This window comes from Aotus nancymaae, unplaced genomic scaffold, assembly GCF_030222135.1.
Source record: "Aotus nancymaae isolate 86718 unplaced genomic scaffold, 86718_ANA_hifiasm-v0.15.2.pri h1tg000036l, whole genome shotgun sequence".
NCBI lineage: Eukaryota > Metazoa > Chordata > Mammalia > Primates > Aotidae > Aotus > Aotus nancymaae.
Genome location: NW_026988450.1, coordinates 68,578,164 through 68,594,047, shown reverse-complemented (window position 1 = coordinate 68,594,047; position 15,884 = coordinate 68,578,164). Strand labels below are relative to the sequence as shown.

The window sequence follows — 15,884 nt, the reverse complement described above, 5'->3', positions numbered from 1 at the left end:
CCAAATATTAGAACTGCTGGTTTTTTTCAACCTTGTCATGAGAAGACACAAAAACACTTAAGGAAATACTTCGGCTGAGTATGCACTATGCACAGATGTGTCACATATATTTAATCCTTCATAACTGCTTTAAAATCAGCATAATTATCCCTAGCTTATACATGACAGAATGAATAACCAGGAAACTAAAATCTATCTCATAAAACCAGTTAAGTGCTGGTACGGGGTTAAAGCCATATCTTCAAGTCTCTGGACATAGCCTATGAACCTGGTTCCCATTCTAGAAAGATCTTAACCATGAATAGCCTCATTTGGAATTGCTCCATCTGTATAAAAAAAAAAAAGTGAAGATCCTTATAATATTCCTTTTCAAACATAAAAAGTTTCTCTATTAATAAATGGTAGTTTTTCTTTATGGATTTAATTAGAAAATATTAAGGAACCAAAAATGTCTTTTGGCCTTTTAATAAATTCATATCAACCTATACTATTAGCTTAACTTTCTATTGCATTCTCTCCTTAAAACTGCACAGCTGCTTTTCTGCCAAATAGCACCTTAGGCTGTTTGAAGCAGTCAAGACCCTGCCAAATAGCAATGGTTCTTGCACAAATAAAAAACACCCTGTGAAAATGCAGAAGTGAGCCAAGGTATTTCATTTAATTGCTACCTTCACTTCATGGAAATCAGCAGATGTACTGAAGGGTAAGCTACACAGGGGAAGCAATGATTTCCTCTGAACCACCCTTGCTGCCTTCTCCAGGATATTGTTCCATTCATCCTGTCTTTATCATATCATCCTCCTCTTTCTTTCCACTGTCTTTCATCCCTTTGCTGAAATGGTTTGAGAGTTGTCTTTTGCCAAGGTTATGTCCCTCTAATTCTATTATTCCTTGTCTTAGAAACCTTCCTTGGCTTTCTGCTACCCAGAGATTAAATTCCAAGATTTAAAAAACAATTTTAAAACATTTTAAAAATAAAAATGTAAGATGCCTTGATCCTGATATGTATAAATTTTTATAATAATTTTTAAAACCTCATTCACTGACTTCTTTATAAGCATTGGCACTTTGGAGCATCCCTCCCACCCACCCCCCATACAGACACCACATTCTTTTCCTTCTCAGTTTTTACAATGGCTTTATCCTGGTTTTCTCCTTTCGACTACTCCTGTTCATTCTCATTCTTTGGGCCCTTTCTCTACTACTATTCATGAAACATGATTATATACTAAGGTTGCCTTGTGTCTCTGTACAACCCATCTGTAATTTTGCCACCCTACAATTTAAATTCTCACCCTTTCATCGATAATTTCCAAATCTGTATCTTCAACCCCACCCACACATGGGCTATCACTCCAAATTACTTGCATTTTCCAAAACAGAATATGTCTGCAACTTTAATAGGAAAAAGATTGTGCTGAATGGTGCTGGAGGTAGGAATGGCTCTAGGAAAAACTAATAATAAATTCAGAGTTAGAGACTTGGAGAAACTTCCTTGTTGAGCCAGACTTTCAAAGAAAGGCAGGGAGTTTGCAGGCAAAAATTGATAAAACACATTTAAAAGAGAAAAAAATTTTCCAAAATAGAATATGGTGAATTCTTACAATTTTATGTTGCCTCAGCATCCATTTTAAATATAAGTTAGACTTACTCTTACTAGAAACATGCTCAGTCACATTTGGCACAGTTTCCAGTCCTATAACATATCCTAAAGCGTTAGTTCCTAAATACGGTTAATCCAGGTATCTGCCTTATACAACTGCTCCCTGCCCATCTTTCAAAGTCTAGTTCAAATATTACCTTTCCAGTGAAGTTTCTGCCAGTCTTGACTCGGGAGTTACTCTTATTATTCATTATTCTCTCCTAGATCTATTTCTACCTTCTACTTCCCTATAGGAGAGCTGCACACAGCCCACTTGACTGGCTCCACTGACCCTCATTCTCTGCATGGACTATGCAGATATGCCACAGTGACCACCTCTCAGTCACAGTGTGACCTCCTGGAACTCATGACTGCTTGCTTTAAATCCTCCAATTAAAACCCTCCTCAGAGAAACCTGGGGATAATGCCCTGGACCCCAATAAAGACCTTTGGCTTATGGATGCCCCCACTTCATGTGCTCCCTGACCTCCATGGGTGTGGTCTCTAAGCATACCATGTAACTCCCAGGACCTGTAAATAAAACCCTTGTTTCCATCTCGTGTCTCTCTTAATCATTGAAGAGGTGACCTCCATATTTAAAGGTCCTAAATTAAAACACAGAGTTATAAAAGCAGTCTATAAATAAACAAGAAAAAAATAACAGACATTTTGGGAGCTGATCCACTACATCACATATAAGATGTAACATATACATCAACCAAGGTGCAAAATCAGTTGGAAAACAGATTGTGACAAGCAAAACGTGTTTCTTACAACAACAATAGCTACCATGCTCTACTATGTGGTGAAGTCAGCTCATCTGTACGGTAATAGGCACATGTTATCACCCTCATTGGCAGGTGAAGAAACTGAGGCTGGAAGTGGTTGAATTGCTTGTGGCAAGTTTGGAATCATAATATCTGTTAGATCAGACATGGCTTTCTGTCTTAGAAATTCAAAGATCATTTCTTTTTTTTTAAGACCAAATGTTTCACTCTTGTTCAAGCTGGAGTGCAACGGCACTCTCAGCTCACTGCAACCTCCGCCTCCCAGGTTCAAGCAATTCTTTTGTCTCAGTCTCCCATGTAGCTGGGATTACAGGCACACACCACCATGCCTGGCTAATTTTTTGTATTTTTTAGTAGAAATGGGGTTTCACCATGTTAGCCTGGCTGGTCTTGAACTCCTGACCTCAGGTGATCCGCCCGCCTCAGCCTCCCAAAGTCCTGGGATTACAGGTGTGAGCCATCTCACCTGGCCCAAAGATCATTTCTTATGTTTTACTGTGTATCAAAATATGAACTCATAAAGAATCCAAATCCCTGTACTAAATGCAAACCTATAGCCACAAGGCTTTATCTTGATCACCACTTTCCTGGCTCTAACCATGGAAGTTTTCTAGGAAGGGGAGACTAGGCTTTAGCTCCATCACACAGACAGCAAGAATGTAACTGAAATGCAAAAGGGAAAAGAAAGCTATCCAAGCAATTTTCATTTTATTCTTACAAACTGCTATTTGGGCAGAACAAATCCCTCTATACTGACAATAAAAATAACACAGCTAAAAACATTTACGCTTGCATATCATTTATCTAAGCTAACCAGTTTTACTGTTTCTCTACAGTTATCTTAGCAGAGTTAAGCAAGATGGAAACAAATGAATTTCCTTTTAAGTGCTTTGAATAAGTAGCCTGGGAAAGATTTATAAGGCTCTCTGTGTTTCTTCCACTGTTCAGTCAGTGGAATATTTGAAATAATCAATTGCAAAACCTCAGACTAGAGGAAGATAAAGCATTTCTCCTTATCCCTTTTACTGCTTCTCACAAACTTAAAGTGAAGTTATTTCAGCTATTCACGTAGGAATATTGGAGGCCAGAAACTAAAGTATAGTGCCAGTAAAATGAGACAGAAGGCTGATTTATACCAAAAAATAACATAAAAACCTTTTCCAGAGCTCCTGGACAATATGAATCTCAAAAGAATGTAACATTTACAACATGTGTATGTCCTGCTAACAGGTGAATTTGCGAAATGTCTTTGTTCAGAAGTTTCAAGAGGTAGCTTAACAAAGTTGTGTTTTCTTTTAATTTTTTAAAAGAGTCACAAAATATTGGGTTGGTGCAAAAGTAATCGTGATTTTTCTAATAGAAAGTAACTGCAATAACTGCAATGACTTTTGCACCAGCCTATATGTCTCACAAAACATTACTGAGAAGAGGAAGATAAAAAAGGGAGGGAGGGTGTGTAAACAAAAATCTAGATAGAACATTGCTGCACACGAAGTTCCAGACCCACAGTCTCACAGATGTATGGATTCATCTTACAGCAGGATTTTAAAAGCTACTGTTTAAAATTTAGAAAAAAATCTACTTGAAATGATATCTATGATTTGCTCAAAAAATAGTAAGAGAAAGGGTTTGGGGGATAGAAGAAATAAGACTGGCCACAAGCAGCGAATTGCTGAAGCCAGATGATAGCTACTTAGGAATTAATTATATATTCTGATGATTTTTTTATTAAACTTTAAATTGTCCTTAATAATAAATTGGGTTTAGCAGTGAAGTAACAGAAAGTGAACTAGGATAGGCCTCTTCTGTTTGCATTCACAATACAAAAAGTTTCATCCTTCACATTTGAAATGCCACTTTCAGGAAGAGGGTGTTGCTGTAGTCCCTGATCACTAGAATATAAGGTCTGTAGGGGCAGGGATTTGTCATGTGCTCAGTGCCTAGAAAACAGTCTGGCACTTAGTAGGTATCTGGCATACATTTGTTAAATGAAAAAAAAAAAAAATGAATGAATGAATGTCTCCTGAGAGACGGAAGAATCAGGGCCTGTGTGGACCATTTTTAAACTCAATATAAGAAAATGCTTCCTAAGGAACTGTGGACATTGACTGGACCACCGCAGAGCTTTCTTTCCTACTTAGAATGTCCTCTGCACACCCTATTCTTTCTCCAAATGCCCAATTGACTATTTGAGAACTGGGTCAAACATGAAGCTTTCCCAAGCCTAGCCTCTCCACAGCCCATTACTGGGGCAGAGAGAGTACCTGTCTTCACAGAGTCCTATATATACTCTCTCCAATACTTATCACATTGTATTTGTTGACAAATCAGCTCATCATGGAGTCTGGCATAGAACATTCCCTATGTCAACTGATAAACAATTGGAAAGAGTTAAATTCCCTGTTGCGTAGGTTGTTTTAGTAGAGGCCAGACTGGCACTTTCTTGGGATCCTATAGAGAAGATGCAGGCATTATCCATTCAGTCATTCATATTTATGGAGCACCCTTTATATACCAGGCCTATCATATGCAACTGTGATACTATGAGAAATAAAAATCATTGAGTTACAGTCTTTGTAAAACTTACAGGCTTGTGGGGGTCACAGGGAAGTAAATAAACCATTACAAAATTGTGTGATAGCAGCAGAAGGGAAGCTCTAGATGCTAAGAAATCACATAGGAGGATGTCTGGGTTAGGTTCAGGAGCCAATGTCAAGGAGCACATTGGAAACTAAAGCATAAGGATAAGTAGGAATACAGCAAAATGGGGACAGGGCAGGCTAGAAATGATTAGAGATAGGAAGAATTCATGGAAGGTAGAACTGAAGGTCTTCCAGGATCTCTATAAATCCAAAAAAATCTAGAATTTTAACTTGTTAAAATATGTAACACAGACTCAAATCCAAGGCTGGGACAGAGTCCTGAGGAAGTAGTTTCAGACTCGTAAATACATACTTCTGAATTGGCCTTGAGCTGGCTTGCTTTCTTTATCTTTATTGTATGCAATAATTTGAACGGTATAATTCTGGTCTGGCATAAGACCTTGAATAATTGCTTTAGTTGCAGTGTTCTGGAGATTCAGCTGATTAGTTTTTCCACCTATAATAAAATAGAAAAATAAATCAGTTCTACGAAAGAAGGTTACTGTGTACATTAAGAAACTTTATTAATTAGCAATTGAGGTGTTAAACAGTGAAGACATTTTTGGAAATGTGTTTTATTGTATATATTTAAAATTGTATGTATTTATAGTATACACCATGATTATTATACTCATCAAAAGGTGAATACATTTTAAAATACAATATATATATGTATTGCACCTAATTACAATATAGTTTTCATTCTCTTTTCAGCTGTACTCTTTTTTCATTAGATAACTTTAACAATTGTTGAAATTAGAGAAAACCAAATTCACGAAAATATTTCATCATAACACACTACTGCTTTAATATAGTAGGAAAATCCATAATACAAGATTACAATACAACAAGCCCTCAATATCAGATATAATCCTCAAGGAATGAATTCCACTTAAAAGTGAAGGGGGAAGCTGGGTGCCAAGGCTCATTCCTGTAATCCCAGCACTTTGGGAGGCCAAGGCAGGCAATCACCTGAGGTCAGAAGTTCAAAACCAGCCTGGCCAACATGGTGAAACCCCATCTCTACTAAAAACACAAAAAATTAGCCAGCCATGGTGGTGCTCGCCTGTAGTCCCAGCTACTCAGGAGGCTGAGGCAGAAGAATCGCTTGAACCCAGGAGGTAAAGGTTGCAGTAAGCCATGATTGAGCCACTATACTCCAGCCTGGGTGACAGAGTGAGACTCTGCCTCAAAAAAGAAAAAAAAAGTGAAGGGAGAGATATGGGCAAGCCAAATGTAATTATTTACACTGGAATTTTTTTCTACGCCCTCTCTAAAGTGAGTCAAATCATCCTTGAAACATGAGCAATTTAATTATCTTAAATCTGACCACAACTGGCTCAGGATACTGAAGGAATCACTCAGTAGTTACTCAAAAGTTAGCTTGGCTCATGAAAAAAATGTCAAAATCCCAACACCTCTCCATCAAATTAGACTGACATCTAAGGCTTTCTTGAAAGTGCTGATAATTACTCAACTTTTATGCAGAGTTCTACATTTTACTTTTCTTCTCTAATTTTTACCTGCAATTACTGTGTCTGAGAAAAGGAAAATTAAAACTTCTGTCTCTCTAGCAGTATCAGCAAGAGAAGTCTGAAATTTGCTGAATTAATCAAACATAATACAGATTATAATGTAATTCAATCATAGTCGAATAAAATTATTATTTTTTAATTCAGAAATTTGATGCTGCTATTATCTGTGCTGCCTACTACTGGAGGGCAAAATGGAGTCTTTCGCTTGCCAAAACCTATTTCCCTATATGCATTTATGTTCAAGATGTTAAATCTGGTTTCAGGAACTCCTATCATTTAAAACTCATCTTCTAAAAAGTGCACCTAAATATCTTTCACTGTGTGTGTTTCACTAAAAAAAAACGTTTCTTGAAAAAAAAAACGCTGTATATTAGAGTCTCTCTTTGAGAGTTATGGAGTGTATTGTTTTAGTAAAGGCTTTGAGATCCCTGAAACAACAACAACAAAAAAGTTTTAAACTCGTTTAAGCCAGCATTTCCCAAATTTATTTGACCATTAAACCACTGAGCTGCATCATAGCTATTAGCATCCCGCAGAATACCATGGAACACGCTTTAGAAAGGCTGGCATAAACAATAGTTGGACCACGTCTCATAGTGTTGAAACAGCTATAAACATTTTGTGGCTAAATGTATTTATTACTATTTTTATTTACTATGTTTAATCAAATAGATACCAGATTGTCAAGACTGATTGTCTTGATTGCTGCAGTGGGGACACTGCGAAAAATAAACCTAGCATTCAGGGAGAAATAATTTGCTTTCATTCCCTATTTTTATTTTGTCACAAGGGATGTCTAAGCAAGAACTAGACATCTACTTCTTGGGTGCACTCTTCAAGAGGAGATCGAAGGATTCAGATTAAGGTTTGGATCAGAGTCTACCTAAGTCACTTCTACAATTCTATGATGCCTCAGTAACACTTGATTAGGGGTACTTAATAGTTTGGTATTATCAGCAATTAATCAGGAAAAGTTAGGCTACCAATCACCTAAAGGAAAAAAATTACCTTTCAAGATCAGACATGGGGGATTCTCAGAAGTACCAAAAACTAGTAACTTGTATTTTAACCTTTAGAATCATAAATGTTCAAGAATCTTTTAAAGTTAAATGTAAATAAGCTATATTTTTAAAAATCAAAGAAATTTCAAAATTGAGTCATACTCCGAAATGAAAACTCTGAACCAGGTTTGAGTATATTGTTTTCCATAACTGAGTCACCTCTGTATGACATGGGAAAAGTGGACATCTAGTATTGCTCAACCAAAAGTCATTCTAATGAGCCTCTGGATAACATTTCTTAATAAAAGATAGGTCACATAACCAACCTGCATGATCTGCACATGTACCCCAGAACTTAAAGGATATTAAAGAGAGATAGTTTTGGGCCGGGCACAGTGGCTCATGCCTGTAATCTTGACACTTTGGGAGGCCCAGGTGGGCAGATCACCTGAGGTCAGGAGTTCAAGACCAGCCTGGCCAACATGGTGAAATCCCATCTGTACTAAAAATACAAAAAGTAGCCGGGTGTGGTGTCAGGCACCTGTAATCCCAGCTACTCAGGAGGCTGAGACAGGAGAATCACTGGAACCCGGGAGGTGGAGGTTGCAGTGAGCCAAAATTCCAGCCTGGGCAACAAAGAGTGAAATTCTATCTCAAAAAAATAATAAAAAATTTAAAAATAAAAGATATGTCCTTTTGGTGACCAAGCAAGAAACCAGGTGTTTCATCTGCTTGCCTTGTTTGAATGTTTACCTCAACTCTTGAGTAAGGCGTCCACATTAATGAACAAAAAGCATCGTTCTTCTTCATAATATCTTTTAGAAAAAGGTCTACCACTGAAAGGAGTCTAGCTCCATATAACCCTCTTTATCATCAATAAAAAGAAAAAATAATTACTATATTTACATAAATATATATATTATACAAATATGCTATTATTAAGTACTTATTATGTACTCTGTGAAAATGGAGAAGAAATGAGACCTGAGAGCAACTTTATGACAATCATAGGTAACATTTACTAAGCACTTACTATAATGACATCACTGTTCTAAGGGCTTTATATTTATTTTAAGTCTTCACAACCAGTACTTCGCAAATTTAATGTGCATAGGAATCACCTGGAGATCTTTTTAAAATTCAGATGCTGATTGAGGAGGTTGAGGGCAGAGCCAGTATTCTGCATTTCTAACAAGCTCTCAAGTAATGCCAATGCTGCTGATCCCAGATTAACCTTGAGTTGCAAATTCATAGAGAACTCCACAGGTGAGTACAAATATTGTTTGCTCATTGTATAGAAGAAACTGAGGCACTGAGTAATTAAATAACTTGTCTGAATCACACTACTTATAAGTGAATCAAGTTTTGAATTCAAGCAATTCAGTTGTTGATCCCATCTTCATCTTCATAACAACCAGGTAGCAGACGCAGTTTCCCTACATGCTTTGTATTATTTTAGTTGATTATATTTGTTTAATAAAACATAAAATATGAGAAAGAAAAATTCAACCAAATAATGCTTAAAGATACTTCATTATTTAAAGACGCTTCATTTAAAGTATCTTTAAATAATGAAGTATCTTTAAGCATCATCTAAGCATCATCTTTAAAATAAAGATGCTTAATTTAAAGCATCCTTAAGTAACTATTCATGATCAAAAAATGTGTTCAATTTATGCTTTTCCTGCCTTATCACTTATTTTACAATTTTAATGTATAATGCTGAATATTATTCTATTGAGTTAATTAATCATAAGTTATTCATCCAGTCACAACTATTGGACACTCAGATGCATTGTACTTTTTAAGCTCCAATGAATTCAAAGTATTCATTTTATGTCTAAACTGAAGAAGTAAAACTTGTTGATTGTCTGATAATTTTGTCTGAAAAGAAATATAGCCAAGAGTCACTTATTACTCTTTGGAGAACATTATTATATTGATTGGAGGGCAAGACTTTAAACTCTAAATATTAAACAAAACAAAAAGCTTTCAAATAATCCTAACACAATGCTTGGCACTACATATTTTTTTTCTTTTGTTTTGTTTGGTTTGGTTTGGTTTGTTTTTTTGAGATGGAGTCTCACTGTGTCGCCCAGGCTGGAGTGCAGTGGTATGATCTTGGCTCACTGAAACCTCCACCTCCCGAGTTCCATCAATTTTCCTGCCTCAGCCTCCTGAGTAGCTGGGACTACAGGCACGTGCCACCATGCCCGGCTAATTTTTTGTATTTTTTAGTAGAGACAGGGTTTTACCATATGGCCAGGCTGGTCTCAGACTCGTGACCTCATGATTCACCTGCCTCAGCCTCCCAAAGTGCTGGGATTACAGGTGTGAGCCACCACGCCCGGCCAGCACTACATGTTTTTAGTTACCTATGAATAAAAAGTTGCTAATGCTCTACAAAATACAGTCACTTGTTTTTACCTGAAGCTGGAGTCACAAGAAGTTTGTAACCACCAAATTTCCCTCTTGGAGCTTTCCATGAAATCTGTATGCTGTCATGAGATATTACATTGTATCTTAATCTTGTGGGTGGAGCCACTGAAAAGGAAAAACAAAAATAATGTAAACAGTATAACCTTTAAGCTCCTATTTGTTAAATCAAAAAGTCAAAGTAATATAACCAAAATACACATAAAAGACTTCCTCAGCCTCAAAATACATATATTTTTTACAATCCCATTAATGAACTCATCAGTTTGCAAAATAACACAAACCTAAGAGCATTTGTTTCTTACCCAAAAGATATCCATTTGTCAAATAGTAGTGACCGTATGACAAAGAACTAAGAAGAAGTGTTAGAATTTAATACTCTAGCCAAGTTTAATAATTGAAGCCAATTTTGTAAAATGCTTTGATTATGTTACAAGGATACATTTTTCTCCTTGAAACATGTGAGCTTCTATAATCTACTCTACTGAGACCTGTTGTATGTCCTTAGGTTTTTCACTTGGGTAATCCAGTATTTTTGATTATATGATAATTTGAGAAGGCTGTTATGGATATATTATGATAATAAGATATTCATTTTAAAATATTTGAAAAAGGATTATAAAGGCATTCAGGACCAAGTAAAAGATAATTATGTTTTATAAACTTGGATTCAATTTTCAAAGATAGCTGATTTATGCCTGTCAGAAAGATACAAAGCACACGGTCATGAATCAGCACAGAATGTTTTATCTTTTCTGACAGTTTACAAAAATGAGTAGATCTGTATTACTTTTTGTGTAGGTCATTCAAACTTCAAAACACACTTCTGGAACTCTACACAAATGTTCCAGTATTTCAAAAAAGGTAAGAAGGCTTTTATTATATACTCTCTAACTTAATTTGTTAGAAAAGAAAAGTTAATACTTAACAGAAAAGTTCGCCTTTCTTACCTACTTTTAAGCCCAGCCTTTCTTTCTCATTTTAAAAAACAACGTAGAGAAAGAAACAGACATTTTCCTACATAGGCATGGGGTTTGGATATTAGTTTCATTCCCAGTTCTACCACTTAGTTAATAATCTTGAGCAGGCTATGGTTTTTTCCAAACCTGTTTCTTTATAGAAAAGGTGACGGCAATACTTTTTTGCAAAGGAGAGATGACAACTTTAAATAGGATAATGGATATAATGAATGGAATGCATTATAATAGGGGATCAATAAATATTTTTTCCCTTTCCCCTACTTCATGTAATGATTCAGCTTAAAAGCTCACTTAATCTTCAAAACATGCATTCCTATTCCAATTTTATAGATAAAGGAAACAAGGTGCACCTAAGCTACTTGCCCAAGTCCACGTACTGGTGAAGGACAATCTCTGACCCCAGATGAAATGCACTGTTTCTTTGAAAGATTATCCATATTAAGAAGTCACCCTCGGCCAGGTGCAGTAGCTCACACCTGTAATCCCAGCACTTTGGGAGGCTAGGATGGGTGGATCACCTCAGGTCAGGAGTTTGAGACCAGCCTGATCAACATGGTGAAATCTCATCTCTATTAAAAATACAAAATTAGCCAGGTGTGGTGGCACACGCCTGTAGTCACAGCTACTAAGGAGGCTGAGACAGGAGAATAGATTGAATTGGGGAGGCGGAGACTACAGGGAGCCAAGATCACACTTCTGCACTCCTGCCTGGGCATGACAGAGCAAGACTCTGTCTCAAAAAGAAAAAGAAATAAAGTCACCCTTCATTGAGCTATATGAATGAAGAATTTACTACTCCACAAAATATCCACTCATCTGAAATCAGTAAGCACTGTAAGAAAATTTTAAGAATAGATTTTCTTTCTAGTTGTCTTTTACTACCTCTACGTAGAGAATGCTAGCCACGCAGAATAAAAACATTAGCTTCCTGTTCTCAATGTGACATGAATGGAAGAGTTTACATTTCTCTAGCTAATGAGAAAGCATAAATTTATCATAAGAATAACTTTTTGCTGGTTGCAGTGGCTCACATCTGTAATCCCAGCACTTTGGGAGGCCCAACTGGGCGGATCACGAGGTCAAGAGATTGAGAACATCCTGGCTAACATGGTGAAACCTCGTCTCTACTAAAAATACAAAAATTAGCTGGGAGTGGTTGCACACACCCGTAGCTCCAACTACTCAGGAGGCTGAGGCATCGCTTGAACCTAGCAGGCGGAGATTGCAGTGAGCCGAGATCGTGCCACTGCACTCCAGCCTGATGGCAGAGTGAGACTCTGTCTCAAAAAAAAAAAAAAGAAAGAAAGTAAAGAATAACTTTTTTCAAATGGAAGAGGAAGGTGTCTGAACCTAATATTTGGATGAACAGAAAAACTGTTAATATTTTTCCTAGTTATCAACATGAGAAGAAAATATATTAATAGATAGATAGGTTTGTATTGCTTATGGAAGAAAATTAAAAGTAAGAATTTAAAAAAATTAAACAATATAGGTTTGTATTGCTTATGGAAGAAAATTAAAAGTAAGAATTTAAAAAAATTAAACAATGTTTGCAAGTTTCTGAGTCAAATCAAGTCAGAGGACTAGTAAATGTCACTGCCCAAGTTTTTGCATGAATGAGCTGCTGAAAGAAAGCTGTCTTGGGAACCATCAAGTGGAAAAGTGCAAATAGGACAGAGGCTTCAATCTAGGAAATTCCGAAAGAGAAAACGATTCCATTAGCACTCTAGGTGTGTTGATATCTCAGAACAGCAAACAGCATTCAGGATTCCTAGGTTAAAAATTATAAAATTTTAGGGCATTTTCTATCCATGCTACTGCTCTTTAAATATTGTCTGAGTTTGTAGCCCTCAACACCTCTTAGTTAATAGACAGGCTTCTAAATATCCAGTAGAAAATGAGGGTAACGTGGACCATGTTCAGATAATTTGGATGGTGTTCTAGAACCAAGAGTGGCATCAGCTCCCACTCAATTGCTCAAGAAAACAAAATATCAAAGTGTTGAAGCAAATGCAACAACCAAATCCATCAATACTCAACTCTTTTATTAATTTAAAAATGATTCAGCTGTCTACAGTCCCATTACAACCACTAGCCAAAAGCAGTATCATTACTACCTTTTATCAGCAGACCATATCTATTGCCTATAGAAGCATAAATACTCTCACAGTCATTAAAAGGAAATCTTGGTTAAACATAAAATTCACACTTTCTTTAGGGTTCTGCCCTTTAAAAAATATCGAAAAGAAGACATGCTAGTTAACAAAGAAAGAGGCATGAGGTCACAGCTGTGGATTTCAAAGTTAGCTTTTTCCCCCCTTTTAGAAGGCACTGGGACTTGAGCCAAAGCAAGGACCCCAGGATTGACAGAAACGCTGTTAAGTGCCGTGGAGAAATAACTGCTCTTATCTCATGGAAAAAAACTTTGTGTCCCATGATTCCTCTTTTTGCAAGCACAAAGGAAGTGCTTTTTAAAAATATATATACTTAACTTCCATTAATAATTATAAATGCTTGCATGAACTTGACTCAAAAGTTAATTTATGTCAGTTCAAATCCTAATCTTTTTAAAAAAACAAACATCAAATGTAAACTTTGATTTCCAGCACACACCAAGAACCCAGAGGAAACCAACAGACTCATCCTTTGCATGGTGAAGTGCAAAGGATGAGATTGCACATGGGTGAGGCCTGATATAAGACTTGTGCATATATAAACATCATCCTAAAGGGAAATGGACGGGGAAAGACTGAGGAGCAGCTACTCATTGTCTTCCACTTCAGGGTTAGGCTTGCTATTGAAAGTGTAGGGGCATTTTTTTCTTTTTTCTTTTTTTTTCCTGGAGACGGAATCTCGCTCTGTCGCCTAGGCTGGAGTGCACTGGCATAATCTTGGTTCACTGCAACTTCCGCCTCCTGGGTTCAAGCAATTCTCCTGCCTCAGGCTCCCAAGTAACTGGGACTACGGGTGCAGGCCACCACACCAGGCTAATTTTTTGTATCTTAGTAGAGACAGGGTTTCACTGTGTTGCCCAGGCTGATCTTGAACTCCTGAGCTCAGGCAATCCTCCCACCTCAGTCTCCCAAAGTTCTGGGATTACAGGCATGAGGCACCATGCCTGGTCTAGAGGCATTTTTGTTCTGCTGTGCTGTGTTGCACTTAGTTTACGAGGCAAGATTTTCCTTAAAACAAAAGAATACTGCTATCATTCCCATAGACGTTCATAAGCAGGAGAGAAATGTTTATGTCATTCCATTGAAGCCTCACTGTTATCGAGCATTTGGAAAATTCTATTTCATAATCTATTCATTAAAGGGTTGACTTTTGGCTGTCCCTTTCTTCCTTCCTTCTGTCTTTCCTTTCGTCTCATCTCAATTTGAACGCTTACTGTTTTGTCAAGTGACAGTCTATATAAAGATACTTACTATAATAAAATATTCACATTTGTTTGTTAAAATGCTAGTTTTTACACAGGGACACTGAAATGGACATCTTGTGTTCTTCACTACCCATAATCGCATCTCCTCTTCCTTATGTAACGGCATCCTGGTTTTCTTCCAAGGAACAACACCCCCTCCCCGACTGCATAGAGCCAGCCATCTTCCCCTGGCTAAAGGCTGGGAAAATCACTCAAAACAGGTCAAGCAGACTCTCCCAAGAATCTGAAACTTGACTCCTGTGATGCAAGGATGGAAAATAGCTCCAGTCATTCCAACAACATGCCCTAAGAAAAATGGTCATTAGTTCCTACAGCCTGTATCCCAGAGGGTTTCCCAGATTCCTATCCTTTTCAAAGCTTGATTATTTACTTTTACTCTGATTATATGAGCTACTGCATTACCCAATACATTTTTGCTTAGTTGACTAGAGAAAATTTATTTTATTTGCAACCAAAAATTTCTGGTTGATAAAGATAAAGATAATGCAGTATGAATCATATTGAGAGTTTTTATCTCTTTAAAACATATTTTAGGGTGCTAAGTTGATAGGACAAGTGATTATATTTATTTTTGAAAGACTTTTCAACAGCAGAGAAATATTTGGCTATTTTTCCAAGTAATCAAAAAAAATAATTGGCAGGGCACAGTGGCTCACGTCTGTAATCTCAGCACTTTGGGAGGCCAAGGTGGGCGGATTGCTGGAGCCCAGGAGTTTGAGACCAGCCTGAGAAACATGGCAAAACTTCATCTCTAAAAAATACATACAAAAATTAGTCGAGCATGGTTGCACACACCTATGGTCCTGCCACTCAGGAGGCTGAGGTAGGAGGATCACTTGAGCCCAGGAGGCGGAACCCATGATCACACCACTGCATTCTAGCCTGGGCAACATAGCAAGACTCTGACTCAAAAAATAAAATAAAACACAAAACTTCAGCTTTTTATGTTAGTCATTTTTTCAACTAAATGTATTACCTGCCTAAATGTTTCATAAATTGGAACAATTAAATTCTGAGAGACTTTTACTGTAGGATATGCTAGAGGGTTTTTAATGTGGTTTAGAACCTCATATGTTGTAATTTCATGATCCATTATAAAGATGCTGAAAACAGCAGTAAGGAAAATATTCTCAACTTTTCAAATGTGTTTGGCTAACAGCAAGAAATATGTGTCAATGTGTGAACACAGAGGTCTTTATAAAGTGAAAGCTAGCCCCTATGCAAAGTCTCCAATTTTCTACGCTTTGAGGTTTTCAAATGACAGTTACTTTACCTTCAGTGGTTCCTTCCTGTAACCGGCCAAAACTAACATTGCTACAACCAGGTACACATTTACTATGAAATTCTAAGAAAGTGTTGATGCCATCATTCTGTTATTGCTGTACACATTTTTCTCCGACAGCCACCCCATTACTTTTTCT

The 15,884-nt window shown here is 37.0% G+C and overlaps 1 protein-coding gene across 10 annotated transcripts in view; it reads right to left on the bottom strand.

The window, feature by feature from the left end:
* COL14A1 (collagen type XIV alpha 1 chain) overlaps positions 1 to 15,884 on the bottom strand; it is a 302,227-nt gene that overhangs the window by 204,375 nt on the left and 81,968 nt on the right. For all 10 annotated transcript variants that reach the window (XM_012466432.2, XM_064384550.1, XM_064384551.1 and 7 more), the window contains 2 exons: positions 10,036 to 10,152; positions 5,386 to 5,529 (listed from right to left, as the gene is read on the bottom strand). In XM_012466432.2, the coding sequence (XP_012321855.2) occupies positions 5,386 to 5,529; positions 10,036 to 10,152 (261 nt within the window). The remainder of the gene's footprint in view (positions 1 to 5,385; positions 5,530 to 10,035; positions 10,153 to 15,884) is intronic.